We start from the raw sequence: 21,104 nt of genomic DNA, 5'->3' as shown, positions 1-21,104 counted from the left end.
GCCGCGCGCGCCGACGTGCACCTCGAGGAGGCCCAGGTGAGTCCGTGCGTGGCGAGGGCCGCTAGCTACAGCTGGAGGCGGCTGTGGAGGAGCAGCGCGCCGCCTGGGAGCAGTCCGCGCCGGGCTCGCAGGCCGCGCGCGCCGACGTGCACCTCGAGGAGGCCCAGGTGAGTCCGTGCGTGGCGAGGGCCGCTAGCTACAGCTGGAGGCGGCTGTGGAGGAGCAGCGCGCCGCCTGGGAGCAGTCCGCGCCGGGCTCGCAGGCCGCGCGCGCCGACGTGCACCTCGAGGAGGCCCAGGTGAGTCCGTGCGTGGCGAGGGCCGCTAGCTACAGCTGGAGGCGGCTGTGGAGGAGCAGCGCGCCGCCTGGGAGCAGTCCGCGCCGGGCTCGCAGGCCGCGCGCGCCGACGTGCACCTCGAGGAGGCCCAGGTGAGTCCGTGCGTGGCGAGGGCCGCTAGCTACAGCTGGAGGCGGCTGTGGAGGAGCAGCGCGCCGCCTGGGAGCAGTCCGCGCCGGGCTCGCAGGCCGCGCGCGCCGACGTGCACCTCGAGGAGGCCCAGGTGAGTCCGTGCGTGGCGAGGGCCGCTAGCTACAGCTGGAGGCGGCTGTGGAGGAGCAGCGCGCCGCCTGGGAGCAGTCCGCGCCGGGCTCGCAGGCCGCGCGCGCCGACGTGCACCTCGAGGAGGCCCAGGTGAGTCCGTGCGTGGCGAGGGCCGCTAGCTACAGCTGGAGGCGGCTGTGGAGGAGCAGCGCGCCGCCTGGGAGCAGTCCGCGCCGGGCTCGCAGGCCGCGCGCGCCGACGTGCACCTCGAGGAGGCCCAGGTGAGTCCGTGCGTGGCGAGGGCCGCTAGCTACAGCTGGAGGCGGCTGTGGAGGAGCAGCGCGCCGCCTGGGAGCAGTCCGCGCCGGGCTCGCAGGCCGCGCGCGCCGACGTGCACCTCGAGGAGGCCCAGGTGAGTCCGTGCGTGGCGAGGGCCGCTAGCTACAGCTGGAGGCGGCTGTGGAGGAGCAGCGCGCCGCCTGGGAGCAGTCCGCGCCGGGCTCGCAGGCCGCGCGCGCCGACGTGCACCTCGAGGAGGCCCAGGTGAGTCCGTGCGTGGCGAGGGCCGCTAGCTACAGCTGGAGGCGGCTGTGGAGGAGCAGCGCGCCGCCTGGGAGCAGTCCGCGCCGGGCTCGCAGGCCGCGCGCGCCGACGTGCACCTCGAGGAGGCCCAGGTGAGTCCGTGCGTGGCGAGGGCCGCTAGCTACAGCTGGAGGCGGCTGTGGAGGAGCAGCGCGCCGCCTGGGAGCAGTCCGCGCCGGGCTCGCAGGCCGCGCGCGCCGACGTGCACCTCGAGGAGGCCCAGGTGAGTCCGTGCGTGGCGAGGGCCGCTAGCTACAGCTGGAGGCGGCTGTGGAGGAGCAGCGCGCCGCCTGGGAGCAGTCCGCGCCGGGCTCGCAGGCCGCGCGCGCCGACGTGCACCTCGAGGAGGCCCAGGTGAGTCCGTGCGTGGCGAGGGCCGCTAGCTACAGCTGGAGGCGGCTGTGGAGGAGCAGCGCGCCGCCTGGGAGCAGTCCGCGCCGGGCTCGCAGGCCGCGCGCGCCGACGTGCACCTCGAGGAGGCCCAGGTAACCTATTGATTCTGACCAAGTGCAAAAATATCTTAACACACTTAAAGCTCGGCCACACATGCGCGTTTTGAAAGCGCAGCGTGAGCGGAGCGCAATGATGGCGGTGCGCCGGACGAAGCAGTATGCGCGCGGATTGCGAGCGTATTCAAAGCGGATCGTTCCGCGCGTATTCTGCACATGGTAACTTCTAAACCTATATTTAACAAATGTAAACTTATAATAAGTATTGAATGACACATAAGGTGAATGAATGAATTTTACGTTCAAGGGGTTGGCAGTAGTCAAAGGGTTGACTAAAAAACGCCATCGTAACTTGCCCATGTCTGCAATTTTGATCTATGAAATTTGGGTTAAAGGAGTCGTGGATGCTAGCCGCCACGACAAATAAATCCGAAATATAAAAACAACTGTAGGGATTGACGGGGCTATTATCTATGTCTGTTTCTGTTAACCCTTAAATGCCTGATCTTGACGAAGATTTATTCAAATTTGAATTTTGACATGCTGTCATTAGAGTCAAAAATAGATGATGCATATATACATCACTATGCTTTTAAGGGTTAAATACTTTGACAGAGACAAATTGTATCGGGCTTCACGGAAGACCAGCGCTGTAGCATTATATGCTGGAGCATATGCTGAGTGGAGTCCTTTTGTGGCCTCTATCTGCAGCATCAGCACCTTCTGTTGCATGCTAGTAATACGCAATATTGTTTTAAGTATCTAGTTCATAAGATCTCTTTTTTCTTCTTTCAAATGTATGTGGTGCTGTATGATGGTTTCTGCAATAAACGTTTTTCTATTCTATTCTATTCTATATTTTGATTTTATCTATGTATGTTTGTAACAGATCCGCGAATACGAAGAGCTGAAGATGGAAGCGTCTCGGCAGGCGGCTCGCTACTTGCAGGAGCTGGACTCGGTCAACCGCGAGCAGAAGGCGGACCAGGACCGGCTGGACAACGAGCTGCGTCGCAAGGGCGAACTCGAGAACAAGCACAGGCAGAAGGTAATATATACCAGATACTTTTTTAAATCAATTTATTTAACTTTTTTAAGTCTATTCCGGTTTCACGAATAACAACCATAAGATACAGATGTAGTTGCGAAATGTGTTTCCTTTATATTCTCACGGAACGAACGTGTCATGTTATTTCAGTTAGTCTCAGTACAGATGGATACATCTCTTTGTAGTCGACTGTACAAGTAGTACTAACGTCGACCGAACTAGCATGACACCGTGAAAAGACGAAGGAAAAACATTTCGTATACTGTACAGCAGTGTTTTTCAAAGTGTGGGTCGCGACCCCCAGGGGGGTCGCGGCATTTATCCAGGGGGTCGCGAAGTTCAGCTTTAAGATAAACTAATGACAGGCTGGTATTTTTTTTTTAACTTAAAAAAATCTAATTCTTGAAAATTAAAACAACCCTTAAAACAACTCATTTTATGATAAATAAATAAATTGTGTTTATTTGTTGAAAACGTCAGCTCGCATAAATATGACGTAGCAAATGGGATCAAAACTTTAAGGGCTTCTTTTACTAAAATTAAATGTGGATATTCAGCCATTCTTTTAACCCAGAACGCATCAATTGAAATGGTGCTTCTTTCACCGAGGCGTTGAGATCGGCCAACTCAACGGACTTAATATTAAAAAAAAGTATTCAAAATGCAACTTTCCATCACCAATCAATGTTTCAGAGAAATAACTTTGGAGTTGGTTTTTTAAACTTTGCAAGCGCTCCACCATATCTGATGATATTTCTTGAATGATTTTAGCCATGCAAGGGAAATAATCAAACTGCATACGCATACGCAAACTGCATGCTGTGTAAAAATGTTGTCACTAATTCAATTTTTGCTAGAAATCCGTTAACTTTATCTTTTTCTGTAATTATGTTTTCGTCCCTTTCTTCGCAGACTTGCGATCATAACATTTAAGTGGTCAAAGATACCGGCAAGATATGCTACCTTCAATATCGTAACATAGCAACCAACAATATTGTAAAAACATTAATAATTCTGATTTAAGCTCTATAACGCATGTGAAAACCCTTCCTCTCGAAAGCCATCTCACCTCTGAGTTATAAGTGGTAAAGTACACCCATAGTTACGCATACTATTTAGACGAGTTTGCAAATCTTTACCTTTGATCGAATTTACAACTTTTATTACATCTTTCAGCACTAACTTATAGGTAATATTAGAAACGAGGTATGGGGGTCGCGAAAAAATTTGAGAGGTCATAATGGGCCGTGGCACCAATAAGTTTGAAAAACACTGCTCTACAGTGAACAAAGAATTAACCCTTTGATTTAAAAAACCACAACGTCTTTTTGGCGCGCGCGAAATTCGTCCAACGTTTGTGCGTTTGGACACGAAAGTCTCGGCAGTAAAATTATTAATAATTTTTTTATGACGAATATTTGATTCTTTCGTTATTAAATTTGTTATTTGAGTTTGATGTTAATTGTGGTCCGTATACATGGTTCTAATATTTGTCATACTAATCGCCAATGTCTGCAGGGCCACGAGAGAAACGAGGCAATGAAGCGCGTGGAGAAACTGAACGAGCACATCCGCAGTTCCGAACAAGCATTGGAAGAGCAGCGCAGACTCAGAGCCGAGTTACAGGTAAAATAGTAACACAAGGAATTTATAACTGAACAGTAGGTCGAAGCACATTATAAGGTCGACTCAGTAGTTAATCTACCGCGATTGGTATTTGGCTCCCTCGCACGCGCCCCGCGCGATCTTGGCAGCGCCACGCAGAGCGGCGCGTACTGACGCGACCGGCATCATCCGGTTCCGCATCTACATTTGACGACCGGTCTGGCCTAGCGCGTAGTGACCCTGCCTGCTACGCCGCGGTCCCGGGTTCGAATCCCGGTAAGGGCATTTATTTGTGTGATGAGCACAGATATTTGTTCCTGAGTCATGGATGTTTTCTATGTATATAATTATTTGTATATTATATATATCGTTGTCTGATTACCTGCAACACAAGCCATCATGAGCTTATCGTGGGACTCAGTCAATCTGTGTAAGAATGTCCTATAATATTTATTTATTTATATACTCTCTGCACCTCGGTCGCGCAGAGCGCTACTGGACAAACCGTGCGGCGCAAAATTTGTTAGAAGAATTTAATGATTACTGAGTCGTCCTTATACTGTGGTCGAAAAATACGAAATTCATGAGGTCATACTCATTCATCAGGAGTGATCAGTGATCGGTGTGGAGACATTGTGCCTGAGAAGGATGCCTTGATAAGGCCACTATTCAACAGCAGCGCCTGCGTGGCCCGCCAATCCCGCCATCTTTCAGTTTGAAAACCGTCCGACTCACAGATGTCATATATACCATAGATCAAGCAAACGTATCTACTCGGCGTGTCAAATGAACTCAGTGAAATCCACTGAGTTGTCCGTCTTTACTCGCAGCTTGCAGCTTTCGGGCGTCAATTTTTGTAAGTTGAAGTCAACCAAAACATAAAAAATGCCTCGTTACGTGATATTCAATTGCAACAACACAAAAATTATGAACAATCAAGAGCCTGAGACATATTTAAAATTACAGGCAAGAATCAACTTCAGTACAAAATTTGACACGCTCGGCCCCTATACAAATATATGAATTTGTTTCTTCTATCTAAATTAAGTTCTGTGGTCCGACTCGAATTTCTGCGTCGATTAAATAGCGTAATTTTACTGTAAAGTGCAAAGAGGATCAAGTAATAAAGAGAGTTACTGTCAAAGTAAAATATGTAATCACAGTGCATAGACTGCCATCTCTCGACACAAGCTTAAAACTTTTATTTATACCTCAGTTTTGACAATTTGGCCCACATTCTTAGCTTGATATGTGTTAAAATTTCAAATATCAATATTAGCGCCATCTAACCGAGTGTTCCCCAAAGGTGTAACGCCATCTAGGCCACCGTACCTACTTCTATATGATTCTGAGGTACGTTTTTTCTTAGACTGTAGCTGTGTATACGGAGTTACATATGTCTTTGGTAAAGTGCAAGCACGAGAACACTAACTTGTAACTTAGTTGGGCAATTCCACGTAACTGTAATGTAAGTGATCACTTCATTGCGTGTTTTTTTATTTATGGTGCAAGTTGGAGTCTTAATTTATCTCTAGATAAGCCTACTTTTAATCCTTAGATATATTGATATTTAAATTGGCACCATGAATGAAGAAACATGCGAGTAATTGGTCACTTACATTACTCTGTTGCATGGAATTACCTAGTTACTGTATGTGATTCATATTGATATGATAATTTTAATCGGGTTTATTTTCCAGGCGGACGTCGGGTCCTGCCGCAGCCGCGCCGACGAGCTGCAGGCGGCGCTGGAGGACGTGGCGGCGCAGCTCGGCGACGCCCGCGTCGACAAGCACGAGGAGGCCCGGCGGAGGAAGAAGCAGGAGATTGTCGAGAACTTCAAGCGGGAGATACCTGGCGTGGTGAGCTGCTCTACTCCCTTCTAGCCTTTTCTAGTCAAGTCTAGTTGAGCCAGGCTCTTTATGAACTGCCAGCCTTTCCGAAAGACGATCGTTGACGCTAGACACCGACGAAACGCAGTCTGGCTTTGTCGCCTCAAAACGAAAGAGCGATAGAGATAGATCGCTGGGAGTTTTCAGAATTTGGGACCCCCCAATTAGCGTAAGTTGTTAACAAAAATTAAAACTTTTAAAAACCCACCGACCGCGACATATAAGTATACCGATTTTCATGAAACATGGCTAAAAACACTCCCGATTAACTCAGCTTTCAGATAAAAAAAACTAAATCTAAATCGGTTCATCCGTGCGGGAGCTACGATGCCACAGACAGACACACACACAGACAGACAGACAGACAAACAGACAGACACACACACAGAGAGACACGTCAAACTTATAACACCCCGTCGTTTTTGCGTCGGGGGTTAAAAATTAACTCACTGTCAGTTTTGTGACGATAATTAAGCGTGACATTTCAATAAAAATACTGTTTTTGTGTCAATTACATAAACTTTAAGCGATAATCTACATTCGGAATGTGAAAAAAGTAAATTTTTAGACAGGTTTTATGCTTAATTGTCGTCACAAAACTGACAGCGAGTTCATTTTTAACCCCCGACGCAAAAACGACGGGGTGTTAAAATAAGTTTGACGTGTCTGTCTGTGTGTGTGCCTGTCTGTCTGTCTGTTTGTTTGTCTGTCTGTCTGTGTATGTGTCTGTCTGTGCATCGTAGCTCCCGAACGGATGAACCGATTTCGATTTAGTTTTTTTTGTTTGAAAGCTGAGTTAGTCGGGAGTGTTCTTAGCCATGTTTTATGAAAATTAATCCACTATGTCGCGGTCGGGGGTTTTTTTCAAAATTTTAATTTTGTGGTTAGGTTATTGTTAACAACTTTTTCTAATTGCGGGGACCCAAGTTCTGAAAATGCCCAGCTACGAAATCGCCATTATCGTAAGCGTTTGTACATTTGGCTACGTACCCTGATCGCCTAGTGATCGCGTAGTGCAAGGTCGATGTCCGTGGACTCGTCTGGGCTAAAGATAAAACAATTTTGCTGACAGTCTTATACCACAAAATAAAGCTAACACTCAGTCTATTATCTTCACTAGCACTAGCTATTTTATCACGTAATCATTACGTCGTAATGTAACCAGTTATGACACAGGCGCCTATTATTAGGACTGCAGAAGACCGTGATCAATGGAGAGCTTTGGTGCGTAAAATAACGACCTCATGTGGCCGCGAACCTCAGCCATGAGGAACCGAGGAAGAAGATGTAACCAGTACCAGTGACATTTTCTAAACTCCCTAAATGTTGTCCACAGTACGATCGCATGATCAACATGTGCCAGCCCACACACAAGCGCTACAACGTCGCCATCACCAAGGTGCTCGGCAAATACATGGAGGCCATCGTCGTGGACACTGAGAAGACTGCCCGCCGCTGCATCCAGGTCTTGAAGGAACGGATGCTGGAGCCTGAGACCTTCCTCCCCCTGGATTACATTCAGGCAAAGCCGTTAAGGGAAAGACTTCGGTAAGTGTTCTGGTAGGGTCGCCATGTGCAACTTGTAAAGAAAGACTAGTTAGAAGTATGCTCTCGGCAAATGCATAGAGGCCATCGTCGTGGCCACTGAGAAGACTGCTCGCCTCTGCATTCAAGTATTGAAGAAACGGATGTTGGATCCTAAGACTTTCCTTCCTTTGGTTTCTATCCAATCTAAGCCGTTGAGGGAGAAACCTCGGTAAGCGTTCTGACAGGGTCGCCATGTGACGCTTGTAAGAAGCTCCTTTTCGGAGTACTGCGTTCTGACACCTTTCTCATTGGACAAATTTACAAGATCTTACAGTTCTAAGAACACAATATATTATAAATAAAAAAGATGTTCTTCCACAGTGACATCCGAGAGCCTAAAAACGTGAAGCTCCTCTTCGACGTGCTGCGTTTCGAGCCGCCGGCCATCCACCGCGCCGTGCTGTTCGTGACTAATAACGCGCTCGTGTGCGAGACTCCCGAGGACGCCTCGAGAGTCGCGTATGACTTGGATCGGAGCAAGAACAGCCGATACGACGTAAGTTCGACGGGTACCTCGGCGGTCTGGGTGGTGTAGCGGTTTATCACGTCAACCGCGTTAGCTGTGCCTCGCCACCAGTGGGCTTGATCGCTTTTTCTTTTGTGTATGGTATCTATTTCAGTTTAGGACGTAAGTTAAGCCATTTACAAAGTGAATTACAAATATTGAACTCGTATGTCAATTATTAATAGATTTAGTGGTGTGTTATTAAATAAGTTACATGAACGGATATTTTAATTATGACTTGGCAGATACAGCTTATGACCGACAGTACTCTATTTGTATTTGTTGACTGATTGTACCACATAATAAGCCATAAAATAATTCTCATATGTGAGTGTGCACGCGAAAACGTCCCACTTTCTCGTTTGCTATAAAGCCGCTTTGTCAGTTTATTCATATAAAGATACAAGTAAATCTCGCCTTAATGGTAATTGACAAAGTGGGACGTTTACTAAACACACTCACATATCAACATAATTTATATTGTGACACCATTTTCATACAGTTGTGACTCGTATTCATAGTATGCTTATTTGTATAAAAAAACCCTACAGTTTTAGATATTTTTTGTTACGTAACTTAACAGTCATAATCTGACAGGCCCTGGCGCTGGACGGAACATTCTACCAGAAGTCCGGCATCATCTCCGGTGGTTCTCTCGACCTGGCGCGCAAGGCCAAACGCTGGGACGAGAAGCACCTCTCCCAGCTCAAGGCCAAGAAGGAAAAGCTCACCGAAGAGCTGAGGGAAAGCATGAAAAAATCTCGTAAGGAGTCAGAGTTGACTACTGTTGACTCGCAGATTCGTGGGCTGGAGGCAAGACTGAAGTATGCTCAGAGCGACAGAGATACCACCGTAAGTTTCTATAAAATTTTACTTTAGTTTTAGCATCGAAAACTTTAGAAAAAGAAGCGGCTCTGCCAACTCAAGGCCAAGAAAGAAAAGCTTACTAAAGAGCTGAGGGAAAACATCATGGAGTCTGAGCTGAGGAGTCAAAGCGCATTGTAGCGAAGCAAACTTTAGAAAAAGCAGCTCGATCTTTGTAATCTGTTATTGAAATGTATGGAAATAATCTAAATAAACATGAATAAAACTGGAGATTCTAAGACAGGACAAAAGAATATATTTTCTCTCAGAAAGACATTGACAACATCCACTCACAACCATAAACAATGAGATAGAGGATACATATCAGCTCCTCCACCCTTAGCTGAAGAACTTAAGCATATATTTAACGCACACAAGTAAAACGTGGTAAATAATAAAAGCAGCTGGAGGAGAGGGAGTCGCCGCAGGCACAGCCGGCGCGACCGGCGCAGGCCGCGGAGCCTGAACCGCCTATGTCGGTGGAAGCACCACCAATGACAACCGAGTTCCAAGGCTCAGGGGCTAGAGTTCTGAGACCTCGCAAGGCGGTTAATTATAAAGTGTAGTTTGATTATTTACTTTAATTTTATTATTTACCACGTTTTACTTGTGTGCGTTAAATATATGCTTAAGTTCTTCAGCTAAGGGTGGAGGAGCTGATATGTATGGAAATAATCTAAATAAACATGAATAAAACTGGAGATTCTAAGACAGGACAAAAGAATATATTTTCTCTCAGAAAGACATTGACAACATCCACTCACAACCATAAACAATGAGATAGAGGATACATATCAGTTATCCTTGTGGTGCAATAAAGAATATTTACTTACTTACTTACTTACTCGACTAAACTTGAGGCCGAGAAAGACAAGCTCACGTAATTCGTAATTTAAAACTTTTCAAAAATATCACAAACACTGTTTCCATGTCAGATTTCAATGATGAGGCACACCAACATTTTATCATTCAGGTCACTGTTTGTCATATCAGGCTTGTCACTGTCATTCATATGTGTGAGAGAGAATATTCTTCTTGCTCTCACGTATGAAATTCTTTATCTGTGCTATGGACTAATAAGGTGGCGCCATCTGTCATAATCTTTGAGTGTGCCTCCTGACAGTTTGCCAAGCTAATTAAACTACAAATTTCAACCGTATTATTATATTACAGTTAAAGCAAATCAAGCAGTTGGATGCAGAGTTAGCTGAACTCGAAAGAGCTATGGACAACTTCGGGGTAAGTGCATACCGAACTTATTCAGATATTAAGCTATTCTGATGAGACTAATTCAAAGTGGGTTACTAGAAGAGAGGCCTATGCTCAGCAGTGGGCGGTAAAAGGCTGATATAATGATGAACCTATTCCATTTTTTGTTGGTTAGTGGTCTTGAACTTCAAACATGTCGATTCCTTCTACAGTTCAAAGTTTTTGACCTCTCTTGTGCAATAATAGTTTAGAAAGGCGTCGCTCATTATTCGATACTTTTCTTTTAAATAAAGTATTTATATTTTTCTTCTTAGTATATTTCCAATATGTTAACATTGATATTGTTTGTTGATGTAGCCTCAAATCGAAGCGATCGAGCGCACGATCGCGGCGCGCGACGCCAAGATCCAGGAGGTGAAGGAGAACATGAACAACGTGGAGGACGTCGTGTTCCGCCGGTTCTGTAGGGACATCGGCGTCGCCAACATACGGTAACACTAGTTCATGTCTCGTGTGTACTGTAGCCACAGGTGAAGCGACCGAGCAACACCCAGGAGGTGCAGGAGAACAGGAACCACGGGGAGGACGTCGTGTTCCGCCGGTTCTGCAGGGACATCGGCGTCGCCAACATACGGTAATGCCTACTACTAGTTAATGTGTGTGTAGTGGGCAAAATATTGAAGGAATTTTAGAAGAGGACCAGATTTACACCAAAGATGATTTCTTTCTAAATAACATTTGTATACTAACTTTTAGGAAATTATAATTAGAAAATATTAAAATATTTTATTCCGTTTTACATATCACACACTATTCTGAAGGGTCAGTGGAGGGAAATAACATTCTTTCGCTCGTTTTTATGTGATATTTTTTTGAATAAAGTTAGATATTAAATTTTTTTGTAAATTTGCAGTCAATACGAAGAACGCGAGTTACGCGCGCAGCAGGAGCGCGCCAAGCGTCGCATGGAGTTCGAGGCGCAGATCGATCGCATCGCTTCCAATCTGGAGTTTGAACGCTCTCGTGATACTCAGAGTACGTATACTTTTCTTTCTCTTATTCCTAATCATGTAAGATGAATTTGTCTTTTGATAAGTGATGACAAGTAGGTTTACTTCTGATTCTCTTCATAACCTACCAGAAAATGTTAGAAAAGCTCTCTTCCGATCATTGGTCACCAAAAAAGTGTTGAATCACTTTAGCTGCTCGGTAACGTCGTCCTCAACGCATCATTTGGCGTCGTTTGAAGCTGTCCATAATAATAATAGACTTTTAGTTCTATTCGTTACGGTAGGCGACTATGGGATATGGGTTAAATTGTGGCGTAGAGTTTCGTTTTCTTTCAACCCCTTATTTGCCAAGAGTGGCACTGAAGCTTTAGTAGTTTCATGTGTTCTGCCTACCCCTTTATGGGATACAGGCGTGATTGTATGTTGTTGTTGTTGTATGTTATCGTTACGGTATGCACGTTCGGTGCCGCTTTCATTTTGTAATCGCTTCTCTAGGTTAACTCGTTAAAGTCAAATCAGTTCAGACGGCTGCCGCTATTAGCATTCATGTTTGACATTCCATAAGATTACAGGTATTCGGGACACCGATAATGCGCCACTCGTTCGTCGCCAATACGTTCGCCGAATGAACGAGTTCGTGAATGTAATTTGAATGAAATAATTGATTGACAGAGAACGTAACCCGCTGGGAGCGCACCGTGCAGGACGGCGAGGACGAGCTGGAGGCGGGGCGGCAGGCGGAGGCCAAGCAGCGCGCCGACGTGGACCGCGAGCTGCAGCGCGCAGAGGCGCTCAAGGCCGCCCGCGCCGAGGCGCGCGCCAGACACGACAAGGCCGAGGAGGACGTCAACAAGGTACCACTCCTATCGACATTATCTACTCTACTTTAACACTCTTTAGAGCGACCTTCTTCGGACATAAACCACCTCTCCATTCCTCCACGCCTCTCGGTCCATTGTCATCTGCGTCCAGGTCTCGACGGCTCGTTGGCAGATCGGTAACTGGCATATGATCCCGGAGATCGTCCTCCAGATTAAAAACAGAAAACAAAATACACAGGATCAGAATCGGCGAGCGGTCGTGTAGGAAGCTGAGACACATTTTGAGTTGTTGTGTCACTTGTGTCAGACGATTAAATAAACAATTCTAACACTCCTACTTGTAGGGCGCCTGACACTGAATTGCACTAAGGTACACTAATCATTAAAGATTTACATTACATTTTGACGCCCACACAGTGTCGGTTTGATCTTTTTGGCCAAAGGAGAGGGAATCACAAGAACAGTCGACTTCTAGTTTTTTTCTCGCTCGGGGAGTCGCATTGTCTAGATATATAGATATAAGCTCAGCAGAGTGGCCGCGGGATTAGTTACCTTACTTGCAAAGTGCTTGTGACGCCTTACATTCTAAAAAAACACTTTGAAACTTAATTTGTGTGAAATGCTGTTTCTAATTTAAATAATGTTTGATCGGCAGGCCCGCAAGGACCTGGCGTCCATCCAGAAGGACATCCAGAGCGTGCAGAAGCAGATCACCAGCATCGAATCCAAGATCGAGAGTAAGCGCAGCGACCGCCACAACATCCTGCGCCAGTGCAAGGTCAGTTCAGGCGGCTTGGATACTTTAGTATCCATTCATCAACAGACCCGCACGGACCTGAATCCATCTAGGACAACCAGAGCGTGCAGAAGTAGATCATAATCATAAGCTTTGTAGATATTTAAACAGAATCTTGTAGGTATGTGTCGTTTTCACGAATCCGTGTGTCATGCAGATAAAATTCATATGAATGTCTATTATGTAAATACATATTAAAATGACAATATATTATGAACATTTTGGGCACCTTCCCCACACCCCAGAGACTTCGCATTGCTCAATATAATGCAGTGGTAGTTTCGGACAACTCTTATAAGTTTTAGTGATGTTATTCATTTAACTGTAATTCTTATTACGTGTCTAGATGGATGACATCGTGATTCCGCTGCTGCAAGGCAGCCTGGAGGAAATGGGAGACAACGAGTCCGAACCCTCGTCCATGTCCACCACCCAGCAGTACAACAGAGATGCCAGGTATGTACTATCAGCAGCAAAAGTGCATGGAGAAATTATGAATGAATTCATCGATGACTTCGCCATGCACTTTAGCAGCACATTATAATTTGCGTCGGCAAACTTCCTGCATCGCACAGCTAAACTGTGGAATGAACTATAGCCTGCGGTATTTCCGGACCGATACGATCTTAAAAGCAACGCACCTCCCACCCTTCTGATGTTTTGGGTGCCCATGGGCGGCGAAGTTTTCAAACCGTAGACGGGTATTTTCGCGAAAATAGGTCCAAAAACTTTTTTTTTGTAAAATGGGCAAATTTAATATTTTCCTTACTCAGAATCACGAACCCTTGCCATCTACTAGGCGGAAAAAAGCGTCCCAAATTTAATTTTTCCCGGTAACAAAGTGGAAAGTATGCAAAATAATAGGAAATTTTGGGCCCAATTTTTTGTCTCTTGTTTTTTGTCCAAGATCGAAAGGGCTCGTGATTCTAAGTAGGAAAAACAAAAACTTAGAAAAAAAATTTTCTATCTACCTTAGATGGTGGAAAAACGAAAGCCTGCGAAGAAGCATTTTGGTGATTCTTCTATTCGATACAGAAATGTTGTCGAAGGTGGCGCAACTGTCAAAGGATGTTATTCCATATCAGAAGGCGTTTATAAGATTGACTGTAGCTGTGGTATTTGGAGAAACCAAACGCACCATAGCGGAAAGGGTCAAAGAACATATCGCGGCGGTCAAAAAACGACAAATAAATAAATAAATAAATAAATATTATAGGACATTTTTACACAGATTGACTGAGGCCCACGGTAAGCTCAAGAAGGCTTGTGTTGTGGGTACTCAGACAACGATATATATAATATATAAATACTTATATACGTAGAAAACATCCATGACTCAGGAACAAATATCTGTGCTCATCACACAAATAAATGCCCTTACCGGGATTCGAACCCGGTAAGGCATAAATAAGTCTGCGGTTGCCGAGCATTTGCTAGAGTCAGGACCGAACCACTGGATTGAACTGCATAATCCCAAAGTCCTTTCAACTGAACGTCTTTACTATAGCAGGAAAGTACGTGAAGCGATTGAAATCAGGAAACATCGTAATTTCAATCAAAATGAAGGGCAAGGGATTTCATCTTCGTGGAATCCAGTGATTAGCAAGTGTAAACGTGAGAAAACTTCCCGTCTCATACCATCGGATGTCGTGAGTGTTGTATGTAGGCAGAGTGGCAACCCTAGCGTAAAAGTGACTGATGACAATCAAGTGCGGGTAGTTCGAAAAACTCGTACAGCTAGAAGATGTTGATACAACTCCCAGCCAGTCTACCCGTGACCACGGACGTAATGTCATGTCCGAAACGTCGGGTTAAATATAAAACGTAAGTTTTACGCGATTAAGTCCCGTTTTAATTTAATAATATGAGTGAAGATCGTGTTAGTTTAAATCAATATACCAAGCCTATTTTATGCAATTTTTTTTATTTCTTTTGTACAGTATCCGTGTGAACTACCGCTCGCTGTCGGAGTCCCTCAAGGAGCTGGAGGAGGCTGATGAAGTGAAGCGCAAAGCCGACAAGCTGCAGAAGGCCATCAACAACCTGCAGGCCACTGTGGACAAGATACAGGCGCCCAACATGAGGGTAACTCACATATATTAAATCTTATGATACTCGAGAATAGATGGCACAGTTCTTTTACCGGTCATAGTCTTTAGGACGCTGCATGTCGAATCTTTGTGCTTATCGGACATTGTGTGATATCATGAGATGGCACTCCGCTTACGTAGAGTGCGTGCATTGTTCCGACATTTTATGGCGTGCACATACACACTCCTACGCATAAGCAGTTTGCATCCTCTAAGCTAAAGGCAATTTTTTTTTATTAAAACCAAATGGATTGCAACTATTTGCCTATTAAATAACTTTGTCTGAGTACCCACAACACAAGCGTTCTTGAGCTTACCGCAAGACTCAGCCACTCTGTGTTAGAAATTCCCATATTTATTTATTAAATGTACTATATCCTTGTTTAATTCTAAACCAAATAATCATCCACAGGCCATGCAAAAGCTGAACGAAGTTCGCGAGAAAGTGAACGCGACGAACGAAGCGTTCGTGGCCGCTCGCAAGCGAGCGCACCGCGCCAAGCTCGCCTTCGAGAAGGTCAAGAAAGAGAGGCATGACAAGTTCATGGACTGCTTCGAACATGTCGCTAACGAGATCGACGCTATATACAAGGTTTGTTTTGTTATACAGTCAAGTGTAAAAATACGGGTGTACACATCTTACTCAAAAATATGTCCTATAGCATCTTAGTCCGGTGTAATAAGAACGTAGTACCATATTTATGAGACGATTATTTCGATAAGTATTTTTGCACTTGACTGTACAATGTGCTTTATAATCTCTTAGATATTAAAAAAAAAATTTGGGGACATCTTACACAGATTAACTTAGCCCAAAACTAAGCAAAGCTTGTACTATGGGTGGGTATATTGTTTACTCTGCGCTCTAGCGTGGCTTATGGCCTCAAATCGGGGTTTTTGACTAACTTACGCTGCCAAAATTTTGTGAACTGACTTGTTTGGCAAGACCATTTGTAAGATTAAGGTACTCATCGGAGAGAGTGGTGGTAACACTGGTAATAGACATCCTAAAGCAGTCCAGATTGCAGGCTACAAAAGTGCATTTATTTTCAAATTGAATTTATATGACCGTAAAAGAACATCTAGCCTAAAGATCCATTTTGTTTGTCCAAGACGACATTTTCAGTAACTGACTTAACTTGTTATATGTCGACATTTGTCTTCTAATTCCAGGCGTTAGCAATGAACCAGTCAGCCCAAGCCTTCCTCGGCCCCGAGAACCCGGAGGAACCATACCTGGACGGCGTCAACTACAACTGCGTGGCTCCCGGCAAGCGGTTCCAGCCCATGTCCAACTTATCTGGTGGGGAGAAGACGGTAGCCGCCTTAGCTCTGCTGTTCGCCATACACAGGTCAGTGAAACGACTTTATATGTGTAGGTAATGAGTGGGAGTAGAGCTAGGTTTAGGACTTTGTGTTCCTAGCGTTATCCTGGCATTATGCCAAGGCTTATGAGAGCGTGGGGTCCGCTTTAGTCACACGGGTGACAATATCTAAATCTAAACTATCATAAGATTAAGTTTCAATCCTGAGGCAATTTTTTTTTCATGATGTTGCTGCCGTTGTTCAGCAAATCAATGGCTGACAAAGGTTAATTTAACATCTCTCTTAACCATTATATCGGTCGCCCGGAATGAGATGACTGTGTCTATTAAATCTGTATTTAGGCTCTACTTCACTTTTTTCACTGAATTGATTCGTTGTATTTCCAGCTACCAACCAGCGCCGTTCTTCCTTCTCGACGAGATCGACGCGGCGCTCGACAACACCAACATCGGCAAAGTCGCCTCCTACATCCGCAGCAAGAAGGGCTCGCTACAGACTATCGTTATCTCCCTGAAGGAAGAGTTCTACGGGTGTGCTGACGCGCTGGTCGGCATCTGTTCAGAGGTGAGACAACTAAGTGGCTTCCTACAACAAGGGCTCCTTACAAACTATCGTCATGTCACTCGAGGAAGAGTTCTACGGGTGTGCTGACGCGCTGGTCGGCATCTGTTCAGAGGTGAGACAACTAAGTGGCTTCCTACAAAACCATTGTCATGTCACTCAAGGAAGAGCTCTACGGGTGTGCTGACGCGCTGGTCGGCATCTGTTCAGAGGTGAGACAACTAAGTGGCTTCCTACAAACCATTTTTTTATTTATTTATTTAATCTTTATTGCACAACAAAATAAGGTACAAATGGCGGACTTAATGCCTCAAGGCATTCTCTACCAGTCAACCAATGGGCTAAACCAGAAAGATTAAGTAGGTGCAGTGTCTTAATAAAAAGAAGGAAAAGGAAACTGTAACCTAAACTATGGATAGATGAATATTAAACTATACATATTTAAGATAAACTTACATATATACGTAATAAAAATAAACATACATATATATTTACATTGATATACCTATACTATACCTAGTGTGAATCATTAAGATGACGATGAAGAAACTTTGTCAAGGAAATACTTGCGCAACATGCGCTTGAATGCGAATTTGGTCTGTGCTTGTCTAATTGAGAGAGGAAGAGAGTTCCAAAGTCTAATTGCCTGGACAGTAAAAGAGTTGGACATAAAACCGGTACGATGTTGAGGGACAATAAGCCTTAAACTACGAGAAGAACGAAGATCAGCGCCAGGGCGTGGTGTATCAAATTTGAATTTCGAGCGGAGATATTCGGGGGCTGACGGGTCAAAGAGAATCGAGTATAGAGTACATAAAGTACGAAGGGACCTACGTTCTCGAATAGGAAGCCAATTGAGCATTCTACGGAAAGAAGAGATGTGGTCGTACTTACGAAGGCCAAAAACGAAACGAATACAGTTATTAAGTAACCGCTCTAACTTATTCAAAGAATCTTGGGTGAGATTAGAATAACAAACATCAGCGTAATCAAGTACTGGCAGAACAAGAGCTTGGACGAGGAGAGTTTTTGTGCTGACCGGGAGAAAATATTTAAAACAGTAGAGTGCTCTCAATGTGTTAGTCACTCTACGACTAACATCGGACACCTGAGGTTCCCATGTAAGCCCACTGTCGATTATTAGCCCCAGATTCTTCACTTGCGACACAAAAGGTATAACTTCTTGCTCGAAGAGAACTGGCACCAAGTCAGCCGTGTTCACTAGGGTGGAGCGAAAAAACACTTTTCTGGAATTAGCAAACCTAATAGTTATCAATCAATGCCCCTTAGTCCATAAAGCCTTTGTGCAAATTTTCAGCTTTTTAAATCAACATCTTCTGCCTCCGCATTAGGTTTGAAATTTTGAAAATCTCATACAAACCTGAAAATTCAACTTTTGGATAAAAAAATTTTTTCGGCAGTATTATGTTCAGTATAAATTATTGATACATATTATTACAAGAAACTACCAAAAATTGCGAAAATAGCGTTAAGAATCGCCAATTTTCAGTATTTTAGAGGCTATTTTGGCGAATGTACTGAAACTAGACAAACTTTGGCGATTCTTGACGCTAGTTTCGCAACTTTTTGTAGTTTCTCATAATGATATGTATCAATAACATATACTAAACATAATACTGCCGAAATTTTTTTTTATCTGAAAGTTGAATTTTTAGGTTTCTATGAGATTTTCAAAATTTTAACCCTATTGCGGAGGCAGAAGATGTTGATTTAAAAAGCTGAAAATTTTCTCAAAGGCTTCATAGACTAAGGGGCATTGATTGATAACTATTAGGTTTGCTAATTCCAGAAAAGTGTTTTTTCGCTCCACCCTAGTGTTCACCCCAGAGAGTAGGCGGGGGCTGCCGAGTAATATAGCCTGGCATTTTGCTGGGTTAACTGTGATGCCAAAGCAATGTGACCAAGTGGAAATGTGGTTAAGGTCCATGTTAATTTCAGCAATGGCCTGATCCAAATCTTTTACACCTGCTGTTGTGTAAAGCTGCAAGTCATCAGCATACAGATGGTAAGAGCATTTTAATTTAGTAGTAACGAGATTGATAAAAATAGAGAAGAGAAGAGGTGATAGGATTCCCCCTTGTGGAACTCCAGATGTAATCGTGCACCAGTCAGAAGTCGTACGGTCAGCACGGACCATCTGTCGGCGGTCCTCCAGATACGAAGAAAACCACCCAGCCACAGATGCAGATACATTCAAGTGCCTGAGAGTGGCCAGTAACAAATCATGATTGACAGCATTAAATGCATTTGAGAAATCGATAAGAACTAACACTGTTAACAACGAAGAGTCCATACCGAGTCTCACATCATCGACCACTTTCAGCAAAGCGGTGGAAGTACTGTGGCCACGACGAAAACCGGACTGGAGTGAAGTAAGCAGTTGGTTGGAGTGGATGTAAGTAGACAGTTGTTTATGGACTATTGCTTCTAATATTTTTGAAAGAAAAGGAAGAATAGAAATGGGCCGAAAATCTTTGAGAGCACTGGGGTTGGAAACTTTTGGAAGTGGAATGACATGGGCGTGACGCCACAGCGAAGGAAAAACCCCAGATGACATGGAAAAGTTAATAACGTGCGTTATAACCGGGAGAATACATTCTAAAATGGAAGTGATCATAGTCCTACTTACATCATCATGGCCAACAGCATTCGATTTAATAGAAATTATCACTTTTCTAATTTCCTCATCTGTGGCTGGGGTAAGACAGAAAGTGTGTGTGGTAAGGCAAGGCAGGGCACTAATTTCAGCAATACTATTTATTTTAGTAACAGAATCTAAAGAAGATGATTTTGCAAAATGAGAATTTAGATCGTCTACAGAAAAAGCTGAAGATGTTAATTTAGCCGGAGACTTAACTATACCGATTGATTTTAAAAATTTCCACGTGTCAGCCGGTGATGACATGGCAATGTTATGGTGGATAAATTTACGTTTAGCTGCTCTTACCATCTGGTTGCATTTATTTCTGGCAGCCTTAAATTGGCACCAATTCTCCTCGCAGCGATCGCGTTTAAATTTACGAAAAGCTCGATCTCGCCTAGTCATCGCAACACGAACGTCTCGCGTGATCCACGGCGCTGGCGGCCTCTTCAGTCTTACTGTGCGCACGGGTGCATGGATATTGAAAAGTTTAAGAACTGACGAGTTAAGGGCCGCCACCGCTTCATCAACAGATGGAGCTAACAACGTCGCCGACCAGTCCACCGCGCGCGCATCGGTCTGTAAGGCTTGCACGTCTAGTCTGGCAAAACTGCGGAGTTGGATAGTTACACGCTGCGGCTTAGGAGGTCGAAGACGATAGCTTACATAGACAAGATCGTGATGTGAAAAACCTGGAGCGGGGAGCTGGCCAACCATGTTCACGCGGTCCATGCATGCGACGATAATAAGGTCTAACCACGAGTCAGCTGTGTCAATATTATGGTGAGTAGGCAAAAGGGGAAGCACAGAGAGATCGGCAGACTCTATGATGGCAGTAAGTTTACGCGTCCTAAGATTGTTCTTTAAAAGGTCAGTATTGAAATCGCCCATGATTATCTGATGTTCGTAATCCACGCTAAGAGAGGTAAAAAGAGTCTCAAGTTCCAAGAAATAGTCAGTGTTAGGTCCACCATTGTCATGTCACTCAAGGAAGAGTTCTACGGGTGTGCTGACGCGCTGGTCGGCATCTGTTCAGAGGTGAGACAACTAAGTGGCTTCCTACAAACCATTGTCATGTCACTCAAGGAAGAGTTCTACGGGTGTGCTGACGCGCTGGTCGGCATCTGTTCAGAGGTGAGACAACTAAGTGGCTTCCTACAAACCATTGTCATGTCACTCGAGGAAGAGTTCTACGGGTGTGCTGACGCGCTGGTCGGCATCTGTTCAGAGGTGAGACAACTAAGTGGCTTCCTACAAACCATTGTCATGTCACTCAAGGAAGAGTTCTACGGGTGTGCTGACGCGCTGGTCGGCATCTGTTCAGAGGTGAGACAACAAAGTGGCTTCCTACAAGAAGGGCTCCTTACAAACCATCGTCATCTCGCTCAAAGAAGAGTTAGTTCTACGGGTGTGCTGACGCGCTCATCGGGATCTGTTCGGAGGTAAGATGATGTCTTACATGTAAGGCTCCTTACAGACTATCGTCATCTCCCTGTAGGAAAAGTTCTACGGATGTGCTGACGCGCTGGTTGAGATTGGGATCTGTTCAGAGGTAA

The 21,104-nt window shown here is 44.8% G+C and overlaps 1 protein-coding gene across 1 annotated transcript in view; it reads left to right on the top strand.

Moving 5' to 3' along the window:
* Positions 1-21,104, top strand: part of LOC125230217 (structural maintenance of chromosomes protein 1A) — a 38,090-nt gene that overhangs the window by 16,602 nt on the left and 384 nt on the right. The window contains exons 9-24 of the mRNA XM_048135306.1: positions 2,462-2,620; positions 4,139-4,246; positions 5,926-6,087; positions 7,454-7,665; positions 8,026-8,200; positions 8,807-9,061; positions 10,247-10,312; positions 10,640-10,773; positions 11,196-11,317; positions 11,965-12,146; positions 12,769-12,891; positions 13,256-13,365; positions 14,850-14,994; positions 15,412-15,591; positions 16,173-16,351; positions 16,712-16,889. Of these exons, the coding sequence (XP_047991263.1) occupies positions 2,462-2,620; positions 4,139-4,246; positions 5,926-6,087; positions 7,454-7,665; positions 8,026-8,200; positions 8,807-9,061; positions 10,247-10,312; positions 10,640-10,773; positions 11,196-11,317; positions 11,965-12,146; positions 12,769-12,891; positions 13,256-13,365; positions 14,850-14,994; positions 15,412-15,591; positions 16,173-16,351; positions 16,712-16,889 (2,490 nt within the window). The remainder of the gene's footprint in view (positions 1-2,461; positions 2,621-4,138; positions 4,247-5,925; positions 6,088-7,453; positions 7,666-8,025; positions 8,201-8,806; positions 9,062-10,246; positions 10,313-10,639; positions 10,774-11,195; positions 11,318-11,964; positions 12,147-12,768; positions 12,892-13,255; positions 13,366-14,849; positions 14,995-15,411; positions 15,592-16,172; positions 16,352-16,711; positions 16,890-21,104) is intronic.

Source organism: Leguminivora glycinivorella, chromosome 10, assembly GCF_023078275.1.
Source record: "Leguminivora glycinivorella isolate SPB_JAAS2020 chromosome 10, LegGlyc_1.1, whole genome shotgun sequence".
In the NCBI taxonomy this organism is placed as follows: Eukaryota; Metazoa; Arthropoda; class Insecta; order Lepidoptera; family Tortricidae; genus Leguminivora; species Leguminivora glycinivorella.
Note: the sequence above shows the minus strand (reverse complement) of the source record. Positions and strands in the feature narration are given on the sequence as shown.